This window comes from Pteronotus mesoamericanus, unplaced genomic scaffold (assembly GCF_021234165.1).
Source record: "Pteronotus mesoamericanus isolate MK-2021 breed Mesoamerican mustached bat unplaced genomic scaffold, CSHL_Meso_final contig_58, whole genome shotgun sequence".
Taxonomy (NCBI): domain Eukaryota; kingdom Metazoa; phylum Chordata; class Mammalia; order Chiroptera; family Mormoopidae; genus Pteronotus; species Pteronotus mesoamericanus.
This window is the reverse complement of record NW_026555205.1, coordinates 9,030,540-9,057,770: the sequence shown is the minus strand read 5'-3', so window position 1 is coordinate 9,057,770 and position 27,231 is coordinate 9,030,540. Positions and strand designations below refer to the sequence as shown.

Here is a 27,231-nt window from a genome sequence, read left to right as displayed (position 1 = left end):
GTAAACCCAACAAAACATAATTGAATACCTGCTGTGTGCCTTTCATAAGGAGACTTTTATCCTGTTAGTTTTGGGTTCCATCCAGCAGCCATACTATCTTCCCAGGGCCCTGGGAGTACCATCCACAATGGACACTGAAGAATTTCTGACAAACCACTAAGTGAGCAAGCTCTCTTCTTCAAGACCATTAAACCCAGGCTCTGGCCAAGTATGCTAGAGAGGCCCTGAGTTCAAATAAGGGAGAGAGAGGAAATATGGAGGTTAGAAGGGAATCTCTGAGCTGCTCCCTAACAGTCCTTCTTAGGAAAGCCCTAGGCATGCCTACCCTTTTTTCCTCAGCAGTCTGTTTTACTGGGTTCCAAGATTCCCAGATGTATGAAGACATGCACAGCTGAACCCTTTGAGCTTCATGTCCCCGACAAACTGCAAACCTGGATCCCCAGACAGGCCTTACTCAGCTTCTACAAGGCTTGACTTGGGTTCACTTACCTTGACCACCTTTTTCTCCTTTCATGCCTGGCTTCCCAGGCACTCCAGTGCCAATTCCTGGAGAATGCTTTTCACCTTTGGGACCAGGTAAGCCAGCTGGCCCTGGCATACCAGTTATACTTGGTCCTAGGAAGAGATACAGAGAGATGGATGGGGGTAGAAGATCTCAGTGAGGGATGAAGCCCTAATGCCATTTACTGGGGGCCTGCCTGAAATAAGAAGGAGCAGAGCTTATTTGAGTAGAAGGACAAACCCTATCCTCTTTCGTCCCCATGTTAAGGCAGCTCAAATTGGGGTCTGGCAAAGAGATCTATGAGTCCAAGTCTAAGGGATACACAACAGTAAAGAACTCAGGGGCAGCCCCTTGCAGTTTTCTGTTGCCAAGATGGTGCTCTCCTCCTTCTCCTTGAGTGTCTTCCTTACCTGGAGTTCCCATGGGTTCCCTTGGTTCCTAGAAGACCATTTAGTCCATGCAAACAAAGAACTCCAGGATAACCTGAGGGGAGACAGTAGCAGAAATGGCTCTAGTAACTCTACCTCATGAAGGCTGGCAAAATGTCCTGTCCCAAAGGGCATTGCAAAATCCTTATTTTAAACATCATGGTCTTTCTTGAGGCATTACCTAATGCTCTAAGAGAGACCTAGACCACACTTAACCTATACACTCCACTGTAGGTTTTCCTCACTCTTATTAGAAACCAATGTATCTTAAAGAACAGGGTAATAGATAATTAGGTTTCTTCAAGAAGAACTCAGAGTGCCAGTACCAATACCTTGAGTTACCAGCTCCCAGAGACTTGCTGCTCAATCTCTAAATCAGGGAAAGGCTTTTATATGTCAGAGCATTGACCTTTTGAATTGTTTTCCTCTTTCCATTTATGCTGGCCCCTCTTTCTTTCTCTTCATCCTCCTTTCCCATTATCCTTCATGTGGCCCAGTCAATAACTTTCCTGAATATGGCTTATCCCAAGCTAGTACCTCGTAAGAAAGTAGTTGCTGTCCTTTTTTGAGAGAAGGAACCCTGTCCTCACTGTCTTCTCCAAAATACACATGCCTTTAGTTCCTATTACACCAGCATGTCCCACAGCCCCAGGAGGCCCTGGGTGGCCCAGAGAACCTGAAAGCCCTGGGATTCCTCTCGTGCCTTCAATCCTGGGAAGTCCTAAGAGTGAAACCAAGGCAGACATTCAGAATGAGTCATGCCTTGAAGATAATCCTAACTTTCTCAGAATAAAGTTGTCACATTGGCATGGTACCTGGGGAGCCAGGAAGGCCAACATCTCCAGGAATAACAACTTTCCCATCATCACCTTTAATTCCAGTGAAACCCATGTCACCAACTTGTTTAGCTTTTCCTTTCATACCTAAAAATCAAGAAAAATGTTGAAGATTCCAAGAAGGCTGCGGAATAGCTGGAAGTTCCATCTACTTGATCCCAGCCCTGGACTGGTCTTACAGGTAAACCACAGAGCAATCAACTCGAAAACCCAGATGAGTGTGAGTGAGAGCAGCTATGAGTAAGCGTGTGCGCGGACTAGTGTTTGGGTGTGTGTGTGAGTTTTCGAGTGCCTGTCTGCCTGGGAAGGCACTCAAGGGCAGACAGCCCGAGCTCTGCTGGTGGAGCTCCTGCCATTGCTGCTGCCCAGCCTGGTGCATCTGGCAGCACAGATTTGGAACTGGAGCATTTTGTGGAAATTACAATGTCCTTCTGGGGAAGAAGCTGCTGGAGCAGCTGCATCTTGGAGCCTGGACTTATCTCTGTGCCCTCCACCCTGGGCAAGGCTGTGCACTCTACCACCACTGGGAGCGAGGGTCTGGGGGCTTCAATAATTGCCAGGGAGAGGGCTGGCTCCAGAAACTGCTGGAACCATGAACGGGACAGAGTCTGACTGAGGAGGCTGTAGATCAGCCAAGGAAACGGGTGTGCCAGGGGCAGAGAGAAGTGGCCAGGGCAGCCCTGGCTTCAGAGACTACAGAAGGAGCACAGCAGTGGAAGCTGGAGGCTGAGACTCACTGGTAGGAGTGGCACGAGTGCCATACCACTGTCCAGTGTTATAGTTTGATTACTGGACACTTCCCTTTCTTCCGCCACCCCATCAGGATGATATGAGACTTGAAATAAGATGATGCACACAGGATATAATCTATTGATTTGGGAGAGAAGGGGAGAGTGTCGGTGTGAGAGAGAGAAGAGTCGATAGGTGGTCTCTTCTATGTGCCCTGACTGAGGATCCAACCCCTGCCTAGAAATCCTCTCAAGGCAAAGGCATGGGGTAAAGGGTTGAGCCCCTTAGTCAGCCAGATGGGGAAATGTTCCCACCAATGAATGAGCCAATTAAAAATCAGGACCCAAATACAAGCAGAAAGTCCACATAACCCACACAAGGGACATTTCTAGAACATACAGGTCAGGAGATCAAGGAGTCTGCACTGTGGAGGCTCTCTGCACTGGGAAGATATGACTTCCCAGTGCTAGAGATAAACCCACTACTTTTTTTGCCTTAATGGGACAAAGCAGAGGTTTTGTGTTTGTGGCTACTCACCTTGGGCCCCAGTGGAGGGAGGGTATAGCATGGACTGGAGTCACAGAAGGAGAGTCTAGAATAGGAGGCACTGAGGAGAGTCTTGGGGGAGTGGCTCTGGGGTACTCGGCCAGGATATACCTGATCTCCACAGTAGCTAACTTTCTTGAGAAGAGCTAGTCCCTCCCAGGGGAAAGTCAATGACCTCACCTTCAGACACCGCTCCCCCCACCCTCTGGAAATCCCCTTGCTGTAATCTCTGAAATCATGTTTGCTCCACTCAGCAAATTTTTTGTTCTTTTTCAGTTTTTTTTTCTGTCTTGGTGTTCTGTTGTTTTTTGTTTTTTTCATTTCTTTTCTCCCATCCTGCATCTCAACCTTTGCTGAAAGGACAGCAACATAAACAGACTCGGGGTGGTCAGAGCCTGGCTGTAGGCTGCAGCCAATCCATACACTATCCTGGGAAACAGACTAATGCTTCCCCCTCATAAGAGAGCCATAGAAACACCCTCTGGTATGAAACGCCCTCTGGTATCTGGTGTCCAGCAGACCCAAAATATAGACTCTAAAATCCTACTAGGGGCCCCACTCTGCTGAGTACAGGGAAATAATACTGGACAGATTCAGGCTGGTGGTTTGGGGGAGAGGAAACATGCCTACCATATTCCCTGAAGTCTGAAAAGTGTGTGCCACAGGAGATCCTGGAATCACAGCCCTCTTTTTCTGCCAGAAGCCCCCTCATAGATGGTTGGGTCTGCTACTAGTCTAAGATTGACAGCAGGTCAGTAGGCAGAGATAGGCAGAAGCAGATCCTGCAGTGACTTGGGACATTTGCTGATCCACGCCTGGACCCAGTACTGATAAAAGCTAGTTTTGCGGAGCAGCTTAGTCTATTCTGGGAATGGCCAAACCTGGAGGAATCAGCCACAAACTGTGGATCACCTGTAGCTTCAAAAAGGTGTCTAAGGGGCAAACGTGGACAGTACCTAACATTAGCTTACACCAGACTCAGACATCATAGCAGTATCCAAAGAAAGAAACCAGAAGGCAAGATCTAAACTGTGCTGAGACAAATCTACTTGGTTCTTTTTTTTTTTTTTCATCTTAGTTACTTTTTCTTTTTACTAGCCTTTTTATTTTTTATCTATTTTTTCTTTTATTTTTGGTGCTCCCTTTTTCTTTACTATCTCCTATTTTACTCTTATCTGTGATTATTCCACTGTTCCCTTCTCTCTTGTTAGATTTTTGTTATCACTTCTGTTGATCCTTTTTCCCTGTTTTCCTCTTTCAATAATTACAAGTAATAGTTCTTTTCCTCTTTCTCGTCTCATAATCACTTTTCTTTCCTTTAGTCTTCTCATATTCTTTTTCCTTTTCACCTTCCTCTACTATTCCATTTTGCTTTCCACTATTATTATTTGCTCTCTTGTGGTTGATATTGCTATAGTGGTCAGGGGGGCTGCTTTCTTTGATGTTATACTTGTATTGTTTTGCTTACTTCTGCCAGTACCTATACAACAGCATAAAACATGTGGTAGAGGTTGAGCCCTTTAGCCATCCAGACAGAGTGGAGCTCCTACCAATCAATAGGTCGATAATTATCAGGACCCAAATACAATGGGAGAGTCCACATAACCCAACAAAGGTAACTCCTAGAACACCAGATCAGGAGACCAGGAAGTCTGTACCTCTGGGTCCCACAGGACCCCTAACACATAAGGCCACCTCACAAGACAGAGTCAAAGCAAATCAATCAAATACATAGAAACAAACACAGACAGACTAAAATGAGGAGAAAAAGAAACCACCACCAAAAGAATAAAAAGGAGGAATGTCCAGAAAAAGAGCTAAGTGAAATAGAGGTAAGCAATTTATCAGACATTGAGTTCAAAGTAATGGTTATAAGGATGCTCAAGGAACTTAGTAAGAACTACAAGGAACTTAGTGGGACCTACATCAAATAAAAAAGAACATAGAAACCTTGAATAAGAAACAGTTGGAAATGAAGAATAAAATATCTGAAATGAAGGACACACTAGAAGGAATTAAAAGCAGGCTAAATGAAGCAGAGGATAGAATCAGTGTGTTGGAAGGCAAGGTAGAAAAAAATCACTCAGAGCAACAAAATGAAAAAAAAAACTAAAACAAAAATGAGGACAGTTTAAGGGAGCTTTGGGAAAACATGAACGCTAACAATATTTGCTTCATAGGGATACCAGAAGGAAAAGAAAAGGAGCAAGAGATGGAAAACGTGTTTGAAAAAAATTATAACAGAAAATTTCCCAAACTTGGTGAGGGAAAAAAATTCATGAAAGTACATGAAGTACAAAAGATCCCAATCAAGATGAACCCAAAGAGGTATACTCCAAGATACATTACAATCAAAATGGTAAAATTTAAATAGAAGGAGAGAATCTTAAAAGCAGCAAGGGAGAAATAGATAGTAACATACAAGGGAATTCTGATAAGTCGATCATCTGATTTCTCAATAGAAACACTACTAGCCATAAGGGAATAGCAAGAAATATTCCAAGTAGTTAAAAGCAAGGACCTGCAACCAAAACAACTCTATCCAGCAAGGCTCTCATTTAAAGTGGAAGGCGAAATAAAGGGATTCCCAGACAAGAGAAGTCTAAAAGAGTATATCTCCACCATTTCAGCACTGCAAGAAATGCTAAAGGGCCTACTTTAAGAAGAAGAAATGGAGAGAGAGAAACAGAAGTACAAAGGGAAAAATGACAATGAATAACTACCTATCAATAATAACCTTAAATGTAAATGGATTAAATGCTCCAATCAAAGGACATTGGGTAGCTGAATGGATAAGAAAACATACCTGCACATATGCTGTCTACAAGAGGCCCACCTCAGAACAAAAGATCTACATAGACTGAAAGTGAAGGGATGGAAAAAAATATTTCATGCAAATGGACAAAAAAAAAAGCTGTGGTAGCAATACTTATATCACACAAAATGGACTTCAAAAGAAAGGCCATAACAAGAGACAAAGAAGGTCACTACATAGTACTTAAGGGAACAGTTCAACAAGAGGATATAACTCTTGTAAGCTTATATGCACCCAATATCGGTGCACCTAACTATATAAAAATTACTGGAGGAGTTTAAGAAAGAAATAGGCAGCTATATAATCATTGCAGGGGATTTTCATACCCTACTGTCCACAATGGATAGGCCCTACACTAAAAATCAAGAAAAATATTACAGAATTGAATGACACTCTAGATCAAATGGACCTAATTGGTATTTACAGTATATTTCACCCCCAAAGAAGCAGAATATACATTCTTTTCAAATGCACATGGATCATTCCCAAAGATAGACCACATGGTAGGATACAAAACAAGCCTTAACAAAACCAAGAAAATTGAAGCCATATCAAGCATATTCTGAGATCACAATGGCTTGAAACTAGAAATCAACTTCAAGAACACAACTCAAAAATATTCAAATACATGGAGGCTGAATAACATGTTATTTAATAATTAATGGGTTAACAATGAGATCAAGGAAGAAATAAAAAAGTGTATGGAAACAAATGAAAATGAACATGCAACAATCCAAAATCTATGGAACACAGTAAAAGCAGTCCTGAGAGGGAAGTTCATAGTAATACAGGCCTACCTGAAAAAGATAGAAAGTCTCAAATAAACAACCAAAGCCTACATTTAAAAATACTAGAGGAACAATAGCAAACAAAGCCCAGAGCAAGTAGAACACAGGAAACAATCAAGATCAGAGCACAATTAACTGACATAGAGACTATAAAACAAATCAAAGGATCAATGACCCCAGGAGCTGATTCTTTGAAAAGATAAACAAAATTGACAAACCATTAATCAGGCCCATCAAGAAAAATAAAAAAAATAAAATCAGAATTGAAAGAAGAGAAGTAAAAACTGATGCCACAGAAATACAAAAGATTGTAAGAAATAGCTATGAATGACTATATGCAAAGAAATTGGACAACCTGGGTGAAATGACAAGTTTCTAGAAACATACAGTATTCCTAAACTGAATCAGGAAGAAGAAGAAAATCTGAATAGATTGATAACAACTAGTGAAATTGAAGCAGTAATAAAAAGATCTACTGACACACAAAAGCCCTGGACCATATGACTTTACAGGTGATTTTTTTCCAAGTATTCAAAGAAGAACTAACACCTATTCTTCTCAAACTATTCCAAAAATTTCAAGGAGAGGGAAGACTCACTCTTTTATGAGGCCAGTATTATCATATTCCCAAAACTAAATGAAGACACAACAAAGAAACAAATTACAGGCCAATATCTCTGATAAACATAGATGATAAAATCCTCAACAAAATACTAGCAAATTGGATTCAACAATACATTAAAAAGATTATACACCATGATCAAGTGAGATTTATTTCAGGGATGCAAGGATGGTACAATATTCTCAAATATATAAATGTGATATATCACATAAAAAAATGAAAGCAAAAAATCACATGATCATATCAATAGATGCGGAAAAAGCATTTGATAAGGAAAGTAACCTTTTTTTTTATAAAAACACTCAACAAAGTGGGAATAAAGGGGGCATACCTCAACATAGTAAAGGCCATATACAAAAAACATACTGCCAACATCATACTCAATGGACAAAAAATAAAAGCATTTCCATAAAGATCAGGAGCAAGACAAGGGTATCCACTTTAACCACTCCTATTCAACATCGTATTGGAAGCCCTGGCCACAGCGATCAGACAACAAGAAGAAATAACATGCATCCAAATTGGAAAGGGAGAAGTAAACCTGCCATTATTTGTAGATTACATGCTAGTGTACATAGGCTCCACTAAAAAACTCTTTGATCTAATATGTGAATTTGGCAAAGTAGCTGGATACAAACTCAATATACAGAATTTGATGGCATTTTTTACAGTAACAATGAGCTATCAAAAAGAGAACCTAAGAAAAAGCATCCCATTTACAATAGCAAAAACAGTAGCAAACTACCTAGGAATAAATTTAACCAAGGAGGGAAAAGACCTGTTCTCAGAAAACTATGAAACACTGACGAAAGAAATTGAGGAAGATAAAAATAAATGGAAGCACATAACCTGTTCATGGACTGGAAAAATAACATCATTAAAATGTCCATATTACCCACAGCAATAAAGATTCAACACAATTCCTATTAAAATACCAATGACATATGTTACAGATCTAGAACAAATAGTTCAAAAATTTATATGGAACCATAAATGACCCAGAATAGCTGCAGCAATTTTGAGAAAGAACAAAGTTGAGGGGATCACAATATCTGACATTGAGCTATACTACTAGACCACTGTAATCCAAACCATCTGGTACTGGCATAAGAACAGACACATAGATCATTGGAACAGAATAGGGAGCCCAGGAATAAGCAATGTCTCCATTGTCAATTAATATTTGACAAAGGGGGCCTGAGCATACAATGGAGTACAAATATCCTCTTCAATAAATGGTGTTGGGAGTACTGGAAAGTATATGCAAAAAAAAAAATGAAACTAGACCACCAACTTACACCATACACCAGAATAAACTCAAAATGAATAAAACATAAATATAAGTTGTGATACATAAAAGTCCTAGTAGAAAACAAAGACAGTAAAATTTCAGATATCCCAATACTTTTGCTACATGGGCAAGGGAAGTAAAGGAAAAATAAACAAATGGGACTACATCAAATTGAAAAGCTTCTGCAGCGGTGAAAAACCATCATCAAAATGAAAATGGAACTTACTGTGTGGGAGAAATATTTGTTAATGATATAACAGACAAAGGTTAATCTGCAAAATACGTACCTAAAGAACACATGACTCAATACCAGAAAGACAAACAACCCAATTAAAAAATGGGCAAAGGAGCCCTGGCTAGCGTGGCTCAGTGGATTGAGTGCTGGCCTGTGCACCAAAGGGTCGATGGTTCCATTCCCAGTTGGGGCACATGCCTGGGTTGTGCGCCAGGTCCCCAGTAAAGGGTGCATGAGAGGCAACTACACATTGATGTCTCTCTCCCTCTCTCCCTCTCCCTCTCCCTCTGTTCCCCTCTCTAAAAATAAAATTAAAAAATATTAAAAAATAAAATAAAATTTAAAAATGGGCAAAGGACCTGAATAGACCTTTCTCCAAGGAGGGTATACAGATGGTCCATATACATGAAAAAATGCTCAACATCACTAGCCACCAGAGAGATGCGAAAACCACATGAGATATCATCTCACACCTGTCAGAATGGCTATCATTAAAAGATCAACAAACAGTAAGTGCTGGCAAAGATGTGGAGAAAAGGGAACTCTCATGCACTGTTGGTGGGAATGCAGACTGGTACAGCCACTGTGGAATACAGTATGGAAATTCCTCAAAAAATTAAAAATGGAACTGCCTTTTGACACTACAATTCCACTTCTGGGAATATACACTCAGAATCCTGGAACAACAATTCAAGAGAACTTATGCATCCTTATGTTCATAGCAGCATTATTTAAATAGCCAAGTTCTGGAAACAGCCTAAGTAACCATCAGTAAATGAGTGGATCAAAAAACAGGGGTATATTTACACTTAGTAACTTAATACTATGCAACAAAAAGAAAGAAGGAACTCTTATCCTATGCAACAGCATGGATGGAACTGGAGAGTAATATGCTAAATAAAATAAGCCAGACAATGAAATACAAATACCATATGATCTCACCTATATAAGTTGAACCTAATCAACAAAACAAACGAGTGAGCAAACTAGAACCAGAGACATCTAAATAAATAACAAACTGACATTAACCAGAGGGGAGGGGGGAGAGGATTACATGGGAAAGAAGGGGATGAGTCAAGTCAAGTAACATGTATAAAGGACCAATGGACAAGGACAATGGGGTCGGGGGAGGATTGAATGTGGAAGGTAGAGGGTGGGTAGGGCAGGGGAAAGTAATGAGGGAAAATGGGGACAACTGTAATTGAACAACAATATTTTTTTTTAAAAAAGATAAGTAAATCAACTTGTTCTGAGTGACTCCAGAAATAGGACCTTACCTTGCAAGCCAGGCTCCCCAGGTTGTCCCTTAGGTCCTGGTCTGCCAGGAAGTCCAAGTGTCTGGCCTTGATCTCCTGGGGTTATCAAAACATTGTTCAAGTGTTCAGGAGAAATTATAACTCATTTTGTCACAAGATCTTTTGAAGGCAAAAATCTTTACAGATTTAATATAGCCAGAGGAGTTCTTTGACAAAATTACCTATTGGGTAAAAGGTGACCAATCTCTAACAAAGGGCTGAGAAGCTACCAGGCTATTTATTGGCAGGATGCGCTGCTACATGCAGCATATCTTCATTGGGAAGCACATTAATAGGACAAGTATGGGCAGGGAAGATAATGGAAAGAGCCCTAAAACATTACCAGGATGGAACAATGATGACAGCAAGGATGGGAATTTTTCCTGCTCAGTGGTTGGGTTCAGCAGGGGAAAAAAACCGTATAGAGTCAAGGTTCCCCTCTGCTACTGAGTTTGAAAGACAAGAGTGTTGGACCACTATCTGCTGCAGTCTTCGAGGAACAAAGACTGCAAAGGGGATTGGCCAAAGGGGAAACATAAATCAATTCACTTTCCTCTAAACACAGAGTTTCCCACTAACCCCTATGCCCCAGGAGAGCCCTGGGCTGCTAGAAATTCATCTTGTGCTGGAAAAAAAATTAAAAAAGAAAATACTCCTTACCTTTTAAACGTGGGAGGCCAGATGCTCCTGGGAGCCCAGGAGCTCCACTGAGACCCTGTGAACCCTTCAAAGCAATATAAGAATCATTATTTCTGACCAGGGCTCAAGGCCTCCCACTCTCACACCGCCACCCCTCCCTGAGCCACTGCCTGAGAGATGTCTTTCATGTAATCTGTGGCAGGAGTGAATTGGGGGAGGGGGAACTGGCATCCTGCAGAGGGGAAGATGATGAGCATCCTACAGGGGTGAAGGTAGAAGTGCATCCTTGGGCTTTTAGGGGACATATTTAATTTACAATTAATCCTGGTCTTGTCATTATAACTTCCCAATGCCTAGTAAGCATGGAATCTTAAGAAATCAAGGTGTTCTAGCAAGTTTCTTAGAAAATGCAAAATGCACCCATCAGGCCAAGCACTTGGTGTGCTCTGAAGACTGCTGAGTAACCACTGCCTATGGCAAAGGTCTGGAGTCATTAAGATACAGATAGATATGGTCAGATTACTGGGGAAGAGTAGAGAGGGGCCATAGGAAGAGGTTGCTTGAGGCAATCATAAACAGGCTACAAAAAAATTGGCCAGGCTGAATGCCTCAGTGTGCATAGAATTATGGGCCAGAAGACTTAAACAAAAGAAAGACAGAGACTGGCTTTCCCTTCCTCTTTATCAAGGATGCCTAGATGATCATGTTGTAGCCACCTGCATTTCCCAAAGGAAGGTATTTTAAATGTGAGAAGGAACTCCGGGCACAGCCTAGGATTGTCTGGCCAGGCAGAGGGTAGCAGGGTTATTTTCTTTTGGTGTTCTAGAGGGGCATGGGTGACTGACCCTGTGCAGTCCTACACAGCCAGACATGTAGACACACCGGAGAGCCAATGGCCTGAGGGATGGGGCACAGATGGTGGGCCAGCGGGCAGCAAGCAGAAGAAAGGGCAGCACACAGCAAGTAGGACACGAGAGCACGCAGACTCCAGAAAGGTGCCTGAAGCTGGACTGCGACTGGAAGCTAGCTAAGCCACCTGGGTGGTCACACTGTTACCCTCTGTGTTTCCCAAAGGATGCTATATTCAATGGGAGAAGAATTCCAGGTGCAGCCTTGAACTCATCTGGCAAAGGGTGGTGGGGTTTTTCTTTGGGGGTTTTAGAGGGAATGGTTCTAAAGCAGAAGCCTGCCATTCTTCCAAAATGGTGTAGCTTTTGAATAAATGACCTTTTTCCTTTTTCACCAAACCTCTGCCTTTGGAGTTTACCTATGGGTGTTGGGCAGTGGGGCCTCATTATGTTGGGTAACAGTAATAGTAATGGCGACTCTGGTGGGATCCTAGCTGCCTGTGGCAGGCTGACCCCCTCATGAGTTGGACTGTGGGGTTCCCACTCTCCGGGAAATTCTCTGCACACACGCTTGAGGTTTCGGCTGCTTAAACACATCTGGTAGGTGGAAAGGAAACAGGTTTGGGTAGGGGATAGACTCTTAGAAGGGGCGAGGATCACCTGAGTTTTGGAGCTGTGAACCAGGGTCCGGGTGAGGACCGGCCAAGTTTTGGGAGGCCATCGTTTGGGGGCCCCTGTTTGTGAGATCAGTTGCCAGAAGACTTGCTTGTGAGCACTTGTTTGGAATAATGGAGTTGTGGGTTCAAGCTTCGCTTATATGTCCTCAGTTTGCCTGCATTCCTTTGGTCATAGCTTTTGGCCTGTGTGTCTAAGACAATAGGGGCTGTTCTGTATTGCTCCTGAAGGGGGCTCACTGGGTAGAATTTTAGCAGAATGGAGTATGTAGAGCCATTGTCCAATGTCTAAGGAGAAACTGGTTCTTTCCTGTAATACTGTGTGGCCTACGTGCATTTTAGATTGCAGGGGAAATGGCCCCTACATGATTCCCTAAATTATTGTACCATCATGCAATTGGAAATATATTGCCAATGGTTAGACAAATGGGATGAAATCTATTAGCTCAAGGCATTTATGTTGTTACGTGATAGCATTTCACCAGGGACAGAGAATTGCTTGATGGTGCAAAGAAGGGAAGTGGCTTCAAAACCCCTCCTGATAGTAGAATGCAGGAAGAAAAGGAAAATGAAGAAATAAGTTTTGTCAATGCCCTGTACCCAGGGGATGCAGGATTAGTAGCAGGAAGATCTCCCCTGTCCCTACTCCCACTATTAGATACCCCTGAAATAGGGCCCAGAGAGCCCAGAGGGCCCATACAGCCCCACCCCTGTGTGATGAGGGAAGGCTCTCCCCATCGAAGACCCATCAGGGCACTCAATTTGGCCAGGCAGCACCTCCATCTGGAGCAGACAGTTCCCTTTGAGGCAGTGCTCTATAGATGGGTAACTCAGGAAGGCCAGCCTGCTGGCTACTATTGGGCCCAAACTGCATTCTCTACTTCAGACTTACTGAATTGGAAGAATCCCAAGCCCTCATGTAGGGAGAATCCTTAGAGAAGTGGCAGATCTTGTCACCTCCATTTTTGTCACTCATCATACAAACTGGGCAGATGTACAGGCTCTCCTTCACATTCTGCTGATGGCAGACGAAAGGAGGCTGGTTATAAATAAGGCTAATGAGGCTTAACACCTCCACCAAGAAAATCCCAATGGGACGCCCAGCCCAGCTGGGGCAATTCCCTTGACAAAACCTGACTGGATACCAAGTGGTGGGGGCCTAGCCTTCCTGGAACACTACAGAAAGTGCATACTGGAAGTGTTTATGAAAGTGGTGTCTAAACAAGAGCCCGAATATGATACTGGTCATCCAACAAAGATGAGGATCCTTCTGAATCTTTCTAAAGATTTTATTAATTTATTTTTAGTGAAGGTAGAAGGAAGATAGAAAGAGAGGGAGAGAAACATCAATGTGAAAAAAAAAAAAAACAGAACTACATTGATCAGTTGCCTCTTGCACACACCCCAACCAGGGACCTGGCTCACCACCCTAGCATGTGCCCTGGCTAGGAATCAAACCTGTGGCCTTTTGTACTGTGGAACAATGACCAACCGAGTCACACAAGTCTGGACTTCTTCCGAATTATTATAAAAGATCTATCAGGCATATAGAAAGCACACTGATACTGACCCAGAGGCACCAGAGAATGTGCAGATGGTGAACATGACACTCAATAGGCAAAGTTCCCCAGATATCAGAAAGAAACTCCAGTGTAGATGGAACAGTGGGGATGAATCCCTCTCAGCTGGTGGACAGGGCCTTAAAAGTTACAATGCCCAGGAAGCAAAGGACATGCCATAATTTTCTTACAAACAGTGTGGGGAAACCAGAGGAGAGATGGAAGTCCAAGTTAGGGAGGAAAGACACATTAGGCACCAATTAATGTGCCCATTGCAAGGAAGGGGGCCATTGGAAAAGGGAATGCCTGAAACTCAAAAGGAAAAATAAAGAAGATGACAGTCCTCACCAAGAAATGATGTCCTGTTGACAACTCACTCTTCTCTAAAGCTAATGGGAATCAAGTGTTGGATCCACCACACAGAGATAAAACAGGCATCACCTGAGGAGGAGTTAAATCTTGCTTCTGTAGTTGATGGTTAAAGGGAATGCTGGACCTACACTCTGGAAGGAGATTTGAAATATCTCTTTCAAAAAAAAAAAAAGACTGTGACTCCCCAATGCAAAGTGACAATGTTCCTTTTACTTTACTTACGTGTTCGCAAAGCTGGGACTTTCAGCTGCCAGACACTGAGTTTGAGTATGGTCCTTCCCAGTGTTGGAAAAAAAAAAAGGATTGAAAGTGAAAGCACATGCTAGGGTGGTGAGCCAGGTCCCTGGTTGGGGGTGTGTGCAAGAGGCAACTGATCAATGTTGTTGTGTTTTTTTTTTTTCACATTGATGTTTCTCTCCCTCTCTTTCTATCTTCCTTCTCCCTTCACTAAAAATAAATTAATAAACTTGGAATGAAAGGTAACCTCAGCTCTTGGGTACAATATTCTTCATTTGTTTTATTCTGTTTGCATGATTTCTTTGCTTGTATTCTGGTCTTGTATTCCTACATCACCAAGGGACCTACGCAAAGTCTTTTGGTGATGCTTAGAGTCTGGATGGGGTGAGAGAGCATGTCTCTGCCATGAGGCTGGTTGTTGAGAAGTTATGTCTCTGCCAGTAGACCAGTGAATGCACTGGTAGAAGAGAGACTGTCTCTACCATTCAGGCTTTGGGGCCATCTGGGACCTGGGAAAAGTCATCTATGTGACTGGTTAGTGGGACTGGTTGGTGTGACACTAGATTTTAAGGCTAGTCCTAGTCCATGCCTCTTTTTTGGAACTCTGTCTTTGGTTTAGACTTTGCTTAGTTTTTGTTCTGAAAGGATATTTAGGTTTCCCAGGGAGAGTTAAAACTGCACATCAAGTGGGAAAGTAAGCAATGGAAGGTATAGGCATGAAAATACAATGTTTATGAATATTGAAAGGACAAGGATTTCCCTTTTTGCTTTGCATTTTTCTCCCTTACCAAATCCCTAATGAATTTGGCATTCTTAATGACTGAGTAATGGCATAAAGTTTCTTTGCATAAAACCAATAAGACCATTTTCTAATTGTGGTTTTAATAACCAAGACTTTGGCTGGAATGTCATGCCTGAAGGAAGCATACCTGGCCTCTGGTTGTTACTAGAAAGACTTGAGGAAATGAGATTGACTTTGAAGCTAACAAAAGCCCACTGGAGAAATGGCCTGGTACTTTGGTCATATAGTTTATGGCAGTATTTCTGGGGAAGGAATGAAGGTTGCTTTCCTGAAAGATGGCAAGGACAAACCTTAAGACATGATGGGAACCTCAAGGACTTGAGGAATATACGTACTTCAGGCAAAGCTGGAAGGAAGTTGTATGGCTTGGCTTCTGTGCCCTGAAGGGCTCAGTAAAGCTCAATCTAAAGGTTCCTTGTGTGAGTTCCAGCAAAACATACTTAATGATTCTATATGATCAATGGCTGCTCTTGTTGAGTTTATGCAAATGAACAGGCAAAAAATTAAAACTGGAATTTCTGCAATCCCTTTAGTTACAATGAGGGTGCTCTTAAGGAGAAAAATTGTGGTTTAAGAGACATCACAATGCTAGTGGTGAACATTAGGTCCTAGTGCAGCAAACTGTCTTCAAAATTTTGTTTTCACTTGGAAGTAGAACGAAGTTTGTGACAACACCAGAGATGTTCAATTTATGGACAAGAAGGATATGTCGAACTGTCATTGTTTGATGTCATACCAGTGAAGGCCTTTAACCTGGATGTCTTCTCAAAAGACAGTCTCATTAACTCAGAGACTGGTTTGTGATTTTTTGTGTGAATTAACCTATGTGTTCTCATTTCTTTTTTCATAGGTTGTATACCTATGATCTTTTTTATCTAGGTGATTGTTTATACAGTATAGGCCTCACTGAAGAAGGCCATCTGCATCTCCACCTCCTAAAACTTAATCTTTTGGCTGGACCAAGTGGCTGAGTTGATTAATTATGGGGCAGACTGTTAGCTTTGCTTGAAACTCTTGTCTTTTCTGCCTTAATGGTTTAGGCAAAAAAAAAAAGGGCCCAAAACTGTTTAAAGGGGGAATCCTAGAATTTTCCCCTCAGCCCAAGTTAAGTATAATGTGCCAAAGGGCTTTGGACAGGTGTGACACACCTTGTACACCTTCCTCCAAGAAAGCCACTCTTTATTAATGTGGGACATTGTATTTGTACCGACCTTTGTCATTTAGCTGTTATGATTGTGACTGTGCCTTCTAACCATGCTGAATTTGTCACCCCAGAAATCACCAAGGATCCCAGCTTGTCTAGAAGTGCCATCCTTTGGACACTGTGCGCATCTCTTTCCAGGGGTAGCCAACTGACATGGACTCTGCAAGATCCTTCTCCCTCACCTGAAGGCCTCCCTTCACTCAAGACACCATTTTATTAGGTTTTTGTGGATGAGGGAGTAGGCAGGACTACATTCTTTACTAGCAGGAAGTAGCTACAGAAGAATGAGATCTTCACCCATTTGCTTTTGTGAGGTTACAAAGATCCAGAAGCGTTAAAAGGGGGAATTGATAGTGAGAGATCTGATCAGATTATGGGGGAGGAGTAGGGAAGAACTGTAAAAGGAGGTTGCCTGAGACAATGGGAAACAGTCTAGGATGGGATTGGCTGAGTTGAACACCTCCAGTGTGCATGGAATTATGGGATAGAAGATTTAAACAAAAGGAAGACAGAGACTGGTTCGCTGTCTCTCTCCCTCAAGGATGCCTGGATGATTGTGCTGTAGCCAGCTGCATTTCCCAAAGGATGACACTTTAAATGGGAGAAGGAAATCTGGGCACAGCCTAGGATTGCTCTGGCCTGGCAGAGGGTGGCAAGATTACTTGTTTTGGGTGTTCTAGAGAGGATGGGCTCTGAGGCTGAAGCCTTCCATTCTTCCAAAATTGTGTAGCTTTTGTATGTCATGTTGTTTTAGTTTGTAAACTAATCTTATAGAAATAAGGTAATTAAAAACTAGCAAGGGGAATGATAGGGGAACTCGAATTAAAGAGTTTAGCGTTAGTTGATGGGCTTAAGCAACTAAAACTGGAAGTCAAGAGTTAAAAATATTTCAGGTTTATGCCTCCAGTCAAGATGGACATATAGGTAAACATAACTTGCCTCCTCCCACAACCACAGCAAAAATTACAACTAAACTACAAAACAAATATCACCCAGAATCATCAGAAAATTGAGCTGTATGGAAGTCCAATAATAGAGGAATTAAAGATGTCACATTCACTCAGATGAGTAGAAGGGGCAGAGATGTGCAGAGAGGCACAGAGATACAGAACAGGTAGCCACACACCCGTGCATGGTGAATAAATATTAGGAGGGATACATTGGGAGTGAGGGATGTCAGCCCCACACCAGACCACCCAACCCAGGTTTCCAGTGTTAGGAAGATAAGTCCCCATAACTTCTGGCTGTAGAAACAAGTAGGGGTTGGTGTGGTGGAAGAAACTATGGGATTCTCAAGTGTCTCCTCTTAAAGGACATGCAGTGGACTTAGGACTCGAGGCTCTAGCATAGGGGATGCAGTTGAAAGGGCACCAGTGGCATACAGGGAGAAATTGAAGTGTCTGGCATTGGGGTGAGTGCCAGGGGACAGCTTTCTCTCAGACAAAACTCCAGAGGCCAGGTTGTGTCATTGTCCCCTTTCTGAGCCCTCCCCACTCACAAAGCTACAAAGCAGCAACACCATACTGGAGACTATATCAACCTGGTTCACACAGGTTGTCCCACCCTGGCAATTACCTAATACTTAACCCCAACCAACTTACTGGAGTGCTTTTCTGCAAAGGCCATAATACTAAGACAGGGAATCAAACCAGCTCTACCTAATACATAGAAACAAACACAGGGAGGCTGCGAAAATGAGAAGACAAAGAAATATGGTCCAAATGAAAAAACAGAACAAAACTCCAGAAAAAGAACAAAACAAAATGGAGATAAGCAATCTATCAGATATAGAGTTGAAAACACTGGTTATTAGGATGCTCAAGGAAATCATTGGTTACTTCAACAGCATAAAAAAGACAAAGACACAAATGAAGGTTACACTAAGTGAAATATAGAAAAATTTACAGGGAACCAACAGTGGAGTGGATGAAGCTGAGAATGCAATTGATGATTTGGAACATAGGGAAGAAAAAGATATTCAACCAGAACAGGAAGAAAAAATCCAAAAAAACAAGGATAGACCAAGGATTCTCTGGGACAACTTCAAATGAAACAACATTTGAATCATAAGGGTGCCAGAAGAAGAGAAAGAGCAAGAAATTGAAAACATTTGAAAAAATAATGAAAGAAAACTTCCTTAATTTGGTGAAGCAATTAGACATACAAGTCTAGGAATTATAGATAGTCCCAAACAAGTTAGACACAAAGAGGACCACACCAAGACACATTATAATTAAAATGTTTAAGGAAAGATAAAAAGAGAATCTTCAAAGCAGCAAGTGAAAAGCTGAGAGTTACTTACAAAGGAGTTCCCATAAGACTGTCAGCTGATTTCTCAAAAGAAACCTTGCAAGCTAGAAGGGACTGGCAAAAAGCATTAAAAGTGATGAAAAGCAAGGATATACAGCCTGGATTACTCTATCCAGCAAAGCTGTCATTTAGAACTAAAGAGCAGATAAAGTGCTTTCTAGACAAGTTAAAGCCTAAGGATTTCATCATCACCAAGCTATTATCACATGAAATATTAAAGGGACTTATTTAAGGAAAAAAGATCTAAACTATAAACATTAAAATGGCAATAAATTAATAACTATCAACAATCTAATCTAAAAAAACAAAGCAAACAAGCAGAACAGAAACAGTATCATAGGTATGGAGATCACTTGGAGGATTATCAGTTGTGGGGGGGAAGTGGGAGGGAGGGAGAAAAGTTGCAGATATTAAGAACTACAAGTTGGTAGGTACTGAATAGACTGGGGGTTGTTAATAACAGCATAGGAAATGGGAGTAGCTGAAGAAATATATGCACAACCCATGGACATGAACTAAGGTGGAGGGATTGCCAGAAAGAATGGGGGGTACCGGGTTCAGGGGGGCAAAGGGGGGAAAATTGGGACAACTGTAATAGCATAATCAATAAAATATATTTATAAAACAAAATAAAATAAAAAGATTTCAGCCTTAGTCGATGGCTTAAGTGAGTAATACATGTGGAAAGATGTTATTCCAAAATTGTGTAGCTTTTGAATAAAGACACCTTTCCTTTTTCACCAAACCTCTGTCTCTGGAACTTGCCTAGCAGGTGGTGACAGACAGGAGGACCTCACTTGCTGTTCAGTAACAACTATGCACAGGAAAAAATGTAGCTTAAAAAGTGAGGCTAGCCCTCTGCCACAGGTTCGGCAGGGAACACAATGTTTCTCTGCACCAGGTATGAAGCTGTATGTGTGCAGGTATGAGCCTGAATTTGGGCCAAATTTACATTTCCACAGGAAAACTGCTTCAGTGGCTAATGGCCAACACTTTCTGAATCTGGGAAGTGGGCATGTCAGCTGCCACCAATACAGTTCTTCCCCAGGTATCTGGTATGGTTTTGATTAATTTTGAGATGTACCCAGTAAAGATATATGCTACCTAGTATCTTGGGTGGAGTTTGAGTTCTGGACTGGGTCACTGTGTTCACTAGACTACTACCCAGGTCACCCCCTGTATTTGCCTGTATTTTTCTGCACATTGCCATGTCTACTAATTCTACCCTTTTGTCATGCTTGGACTCCCCCAATTTCTTTTCCACTTTGATCCCATCCCTCCCAGTGTGTGAGTAGTCAGGACCATCCAGTTGAGAACTAATTCTTTTGCAATTGCTTCAGTGTGTGTGTGTGTGTGTGTGTGTGTGTGTGTGTGTGATATTCAACAGACGGACTGGCACTTTTAAAGGATAGGGACTTTGCCTGCAGGGAGCATAGTTGTTCTGTGATCCAGTTCACTTAGTCCCTTCAATACTACTCCTATAATTGGTACTATTTATTCAGAGCCTGCCATGCACCAGGTGCAATGCTAAGTGTTTTACATGTATCACCTCAATCTTCACTTTTGCCTCAAGGAGGTTCTTACACATGAGAAAAGTGAGGCTTGGGCAAATTAAGCAATATTCACAAAATCACAGAGCTAATGAGTGGTGGAGCTGAGATTCAAACCCAAGTGTCTCTCATTGCTGAGCCTACTCTATCACCTTGCCTTTTGAAAACCCAGAGAAACTGGATTTGATTATTTTCCAGTTGTCTCTTACGCAGGCAGCAGAGACCTTTATGAAATCAAAACATCAAAAAGTCTGTACCAAATTCTTACGATGTTCCAAACTCAATGTGGGATGCTGACAGCAGAGGGCAGACAAAATGCACATAAGGCAGTTCTTGTTCTTAAGTCCTAACAATCTCACCAAGGAAATCAGACCCACAGAGAACCAATTAGGATGGATATAAGTAGGGAGGATAGTGTGCCAGCATGGTGGAAACTCAGGGGTTTCTGGAGGACTCGGTACCTGTGCTGGGGCCTGAAAAATGGGCAGGTACTAGGCAATCGCAGAGGAGGAAGTCTACCACATGGGGAAGATAGCATGAACAAAAGCCCAGAGGAGGAGGTATTCAGGAAAGGATGGAAAGACCTGTCAGACTCAAGGAAAGGGATTTTTCTTGGGTAAGCTGGGGAAGGGGCTAGGATCAAAATGGTGGAAAGTAGGGACATATTCCTTTGCTATAGAGGACCTTTCCTGGTGGGGAAATGAAGACTTGTGCACACATACACTTTCTCCTTCAATTCCTGGGAAGCCCAATATTCCAGGGGAGCCTTTCAGGCCAGGTAAGCCTCATAGTCCTGTGGAGCCAGGGGAGCCAGGTCTCCCATTAAGTCCTTTGATGGTACTGCGGAATCCAGGAGCTCCAGGCAAGCCTCATGGCCCAGGAAGACCAGTTTCTCCCTTGTCACCTGGGAAATAGGCAAATGGCTTGGAAAAAGACTCAGGGAAAGAGAAAATCTGCTCCCAAAGTGCAGGTGCCCTGGGTTGCAAGCAGGCAAATTGCAGCTGGAGGACAGTTAGCTTGAGGGTAGAGGTGGGAGCGGGGTGGTGCCTTCAGCCTTATTGGGCACCAGTCAGGGCCATCCATGCTCCAGCACTGGGAAAGGTGCTCAGTGTCCATGCCCCACCACCTGCCAGATATCTCTGGGGGTACAACAGTCCATGGTTTAAAAACTCAGTTAAACAGCAACAATGAAAACCAGCCCTCTCAAAGTCCAGGTGCCCCTCAGGCTCAAGGAGAATAGGCTGTCAGGATCCCCTGCCACCACCCACACTGACACTCTGGAGGGCCTTGTAGTGTGGGGCCTTTTCTCAGGAAGGAAGTCAAGTTTTGTTCTAAGACCTTTCTTGGACATTTCTCCTGCCCATTCCCTGCCCCAGAACCTCTGAATCCAGGAAATCTGTCCAATCCAGCTGAGCTCTGAGAGCCTTTGTCTCCTTTGCACTGAAGGTTCAGCATTGGAAGTCTTAGACTGGGAATTCCGAATGGTCCCGGGTCACCTCTGTCTCCTGCAGGGATGGAAATAATAAGATCTGTGTGAGAGGGAGCTTAGACACAGGGTCAGGAATGAGCTGACCTTTTATATCAGCTCTTCCCTGAACCACCCCCTGACTCCCTTTATGGGCCCTTCCAGATTCTCCTGCCCACCCATTTTCCCAGTTTTGCATTTATGTGTATGCTCTATCCTTTGATAAACCCAAACTCCACAAGCAACTTTAGACCATACTCAAAACCGTTCTCTGTTGAGCATCTGGTAATGCATGACAAATACTGTGACATGCAGCGGAACAGAAGAAATTAGATGTTTTGGTTAAAAAGGACTTCATTCAGGACTTCATCCAAATCTTATTATCTGATGCAGGATTGGTACAAGCCGGATGAATGACAAAGTTGACAAACAAAATGTCCCTTGGGAAGGATGAATGGCAATTCCAGAATTCAATTCCCCAGCTCACCTTTTCGACCAGGGCTACCAGCCCATCCAGATTGTCCCACTTTTCTACCTAACCCAGGAATACCCTTTAATCCATTTGCACCAGGAATACCAGGGAGACTTGGCATCCCTGGAAAACCTATCAGTCCAACAGACTCCTTCTCACCTGCTGTGAAACAAAAACTATTATTATTTCTGTTTTACATGCAAGGAAATGGAGGCTCAGAGAGATTAATGAACTTATGTAAAGTCATGCAGCTAGGAAGTTGTAAAGAAGGGATTCAAACCCAGGTTTCTCTAACTCCAAAGCCCAAGCTCTTAGTCATTACACATTAACTATTTCCCTGAACTGGGACATGACACTAAGTAACAGAAAGGAAAAAAGAGGTGGACACCTGTCTTATGATTTATCAAAATAGAGGTCATGTGTAGCAAACACACAGAAAAAGCCCAGGACCAGGAGGTGGAGAGAAGAGCTGTAGTCTGGCACTATTACTAACCAGTTGTGTGACCTTAGACCAGCTGCTTCCCCCTGTATAAAGGGAAAATGCTTCCTACCCAATCTCTGGTGTCTAGCAGTAAAATCGCAGAAAATGAGAACTGTCAGGCTTTGTAGTAGGAGTGGCATAAATGAGTAAACCCAGAGAGGCTACTACTGTCTTGGGCCTTACTGACCATGCTCTTCAGCCCAGTGTTCAACCCAGCAGGCAGTGAAAATGACTTAACTTGTGTGGGGTCCTCCTTTACCCTTATATAAGTATGTTGTCATGAAAAGCCCTACCTCCCTCCCTCTTTGTTCCCCTTTCGTAGGCAGAGGGGAAGGGGCAAGCTGGGGCGGCATGGATGGTCCTTTCTGGCACCCTCTGCACTTACCCTTTGGACCTGGCAGGCCTGGCAGCCCAGTGGCTCCTGGCAAGCCTGAGTTCCCCTGGGGGCCAATTACCCCTGAAGATCCAGGAAGGCCTTTTGTCCCAGGAAGACCTCTTTTTCCAGTTGATGCAGGGGAACCTGCCTCACCTTTTGGACCTCTCGCTCCAGAATGTCCTGAATTACACAAGAAAGAACACAGGACAGTTGTGAAGTGAGACTCCGTCCAGATTTAGGCCACTTCCCATTTCCATGGCTTCTGGTTGTTTTTGTAAATGACCCTTCAACAGTGGCCTATGCAGGCTGCAAACAGGCAGAATTCTTAGTTGGCTAAAGCATTAGCACCTCCATCCAGAGTGCCTCACCAGTGGCTATAACTTCCAGCATTGCACAGTAGCTAATAGGGCACACAAACCCCTTCTGATTATAACTTCTTCCCACTTTATGAAGGTGGTTCAAATTTTAGCCTCTAAATGGAGCTCTGGAAAGCCAGGGTGGCAACTAGACTCTAATTTCCTGGAACTTCCAGTCTGAACCATGCCATACATAATGGCTGTTTCCTAAGCCAATTGGTGAAGTCGAGGTTAAAGCTAAGCCATTGTTTCAGCTTCCCAAGGGAACCATGGATACAGGACTGCCCTTTTAATCCCTCCTGCAAGCAGTTAAGTCAGCTAGTTCCTTGACATTAAGGTTGAAAGACCCCCTAGTGCCAAGTACTGTAGAAATCCTCGAGGCCCATTTGTTCTCCTAGGCATGCAGATACTTCTTTCACCCATGCTTTAAATTGGTCAATGGTATTTACCTCCTGAGCTGCTGCCAAAGTGGAATGTTCAGGTACAAAGCAAGGAAATTAAAAAATCAAAGGATTAAATCAATGAATACAGAGGTATTTGGGCCCCTGAAGACCTAAATGAATGGTTGACTTGACTTCCTATGGATTGAACAGCATCAGCTACCTGAAAGCTCCAGGATTCCAATGGGAGGCTGTGAAGGGGATTCCGCAACAAGAGAAGGAAATTCAATGGAGGCTGATCCCACAGTATGAGTTCAGGGGCCCTTGGCTTTGCCAGGTTACAGTGTATAGTAAGATAATTCCCTGAGAGGTAAAGCCACAAGGGTGTTAATCTGTCAGCTTGTGTGCCAGCTTCTTACCTGAATAGCCCATGTGAAGACCCCAGAAATACAGAAGAACAAAGAGGGTAAAAAGAATATTAGTGGTTCTATAAACAACTACTTCAGTCACTTGGCCAGGAATAAAAAGGGATGATATAGTCACTGAAGCAGGATGAGGGGGGTGCAAGAAGAAGATAAGCTGCAAACACTAGTCTGGAACTAGTAGTGTCAGGCTCTCTGCCCAATGAGAAACACTTTGATCATGGTTCTCAGAGACATGCATCCCTGAAAGGCAGGCCACCACACAGTCACACTCTGCTCAAGCTTCTCCCCCAACCCAATGATCCCGCATAGCCCAGTGAAGGCGATGGACATGGCTAGATCTCCCTCCATGGTAAAGGGGGATTCTCTAGCTAGGGAAGGTGGGGGAGGGCTGAAGCATGATAAGGTGGAGGGAGGTTGTGGGGGAAGTGGTGGGGAGGGACTTGTGTTAATATTTTGGAGGCTAAACTGCAGAAATCTGGTCTGCTTGGCACTCCAAGGATGACTTGAGATTTGAAACTTGAGAGGTTAGGAAAGTGAAGCCCCCTCTCAACTCTGGCCATGTCACACTACTGCTATTGCTCCTTGGGGCACTAAGGCCCCTTGGAGCACCAGGGCTGAGGGTTTAGCTTAAGTCTGGCAAGTTGGGGCTCCTTCTCCAAACGACCTACCGGAAGTGCCTGGAAAGCCTGGTGCACAATTGAAGGAAAACCCCACCTGCCCTGTAACTGCCTCAGATCCACTCAGTATGTACCTCAAGATTTGCCAGTTTCTTCTCTCTCTCCTCATCTCTTCCATTTTGCCATACTGTGTGTTTGCTGGTGCCTTGTGCAGACAGCACACAGGTGTGTATGATTGTGATAATCCCCATGGATGTACCTGTGGCCTACAAGTGTGAGTATGCTCCAGGGGATAATGGGGTGAAATGTATGAAGATGGGGCTGAGCCAAAAAAAAATCAGAGATATTTAGTCACTGCAGTGGGCAAAAGAAAGAAGGTGAAGAATAGATCTGTCAGGTTGGCTACTTGTTAGCAGTTCCTTTGAAGATTTAAGCTCCTGTGAAGAGGAAACAAATGCTTAAAGAGAACATTTTGGATTCCCTAGAGATTTGCATCCTCACCACTGTCTTGTGTGGATAAATTGAAAGCTTGTGTGAAGGCTTTGGATTTGAGAAGTGTGTTCCCTCTGAAAAGCCCAGAATATCTCACGACTTTTCCGTCATAAGCACATGAAGTAGTTATGAATGTTCCCATTATGCAGGTAGAGATGTTAGGAGTGAAGGAATTACATGATTTGGCAAGAGATGGACATCAAATCCATGCCGAAGTAGGCTGAGAACTCTGGTGTTTTTATTCCCATCCTTTGAAAATACACTGTAATATACAAAGGGAGGTATTTTCCAGCTTGGATGTATTTATAATCAACTGGGGTTTTTATTTTTTAGGCCACCTCGCAAAACACTGGAAATGTTGAGCTTGAAACCGTATTGCAATCTATCACCTTGCATTGTTGTCAGCCAGTCTTTCTTTCTTTATTTTACAGGACAAAAGATAGCACAGTGAAAGTGCAGCAGAGGGAATCCTTTGAGGTAGTCTGGGGAGGGAATGGGAGAAGGAAGGGAGCGTGAACTCTTGAAACCAGTAATACCAGAGACCATAAAACCCAGCACTATAATGATGAAAAGAAACTGTGGATTATAGGGGATAGTATGGTATGGGGGAAAACCTCTGAGTTGGCTAGAATTGATGAAAGCTGAATTTCATTCTCAGTTCTGCTTATAACTTGCTTTGTGACTCTGAACAATCTTCTTCATTTGTTCGGGCCAGGGGACATGGTTTCTTCATCAGTACGAGGAGATAAGCCCAGCCCACCTTGCTTACTCATGGGCATCCTGTGAGGTGACTAGAATCTATGTGAAATGCTCACCAAAAAAGTTGTAAACCATCTTCCTAATGTATTTGCAAAGTACTTTGTGTCTGTGCTGTCCAAAAAAACTATAATGTGAGCTATTGTTATTTTAAATGTTCTAGTAGCCACCTTAAAAAAATAAATAAGTGAGATTAATTTTAGTAACATTTTATTTGACCAAATATATGGTAAATATTATCATTTCAACATTGAAGTAAAATTGTTAATGAGATATTTTAGATTTTTTCTTATACTTAATTTTTAAAATCTGGCATGTATTTTTCACTTACAGCCTGTTTAATTTCAGACTAGCCACATTTCAAGGGTTCAGTATCATATGTGGTCAGTGGTTATCATTTTGGACAGTATGGCTTCATACTTTGCAAAGGAACTTCACATACACTGAGAGTAGGGCCTAAAAACAACAGGTATGTCCATTGCTATATTACAGATATACAGAGAGGTTCAGAGACTTGAAAAAGTTCCAGAGCTGGAGCTGGGTCTGAAGTCCAGGTGTCCTGTTTCCAACATCAGGGTTCTCTTCCTTTTTGATTCATTAGATACAGAGTAATAGGGACCACAAAGAAGCAACATGTGCCAGTGGCTCTACTGGCTCTGTTTCCTGGCTACCGAGAGAGACAGTATTTCAAAGAAGTGTAGAGAAGCACTAGAGTCATCCACTCCCACTTTGCTAGCAAGTAGGAGCAGGCTCATTCATATTTGAATCATCCATTTCCCTTCCAACTTCTACACCCATCCTGTGAAAATCTTATCAGATCATTCTTCAAAATACATCTTACAATTTAAGAGACATCAACCAAATGTAAAATGTGGGTTTCATTTGGAGCTTAATTCCAATATGACGATTGTAAAATACTTACACACACATGCACACGCACGACAATCATAAATCTGAATTCTGACTTATTAACTGATATTAAGTAATTACTAATTATGATATTGTTACTATGTTTTTACAAATCCCTTATCTCAGAAATTCTGAGGTATTTATGATGAAATGATAGGTCTGTTATTTGCTTCGGATTGGTTATGTGTTGGTAATTATCGATGCTTGCATCACTATGCCA

General features: G+C 42.6%; 1 protein-coding gene across 1 annotated transcript in view; it reads right to left on the bottom strand.

Moving 5' to 3' along the window:
• The window catches only part of LOC129076222 (collagen alpha-6(IV) chain-like), a 356,839-nt gene that overhangs the window by 15,702 nt on the left and 313,906 nt on the right, over positions 1-27,231 (bottom strand). The window contains 12 exon segments of the mRNA XM_054580400.1: positions 490-615; positions 913-922; positions 924-985; positions 1,544-1,651; positions 1,746-1,853; positions 10,070-10,144; positions 10,748-10,811; positions 21,005-21,186; positions 21,662-21,787; positions 22,235-22,378; positions 23,086-23,256; positions 24,036-24,063. Coding sequence (XP_054436375.1) covers positions 490-615; positions 913-922; positions 924-985; positions 1,544-1,651; positions 1,746-1,853; positions 10,070-10,144; positions 10,748-10,811; positions 21,005-21,186; positions 21,662-21,787; positions 22,235-22,378; positions 23,086-23,256; positions 24,036-24,063 — 1,204 coding nt within the window.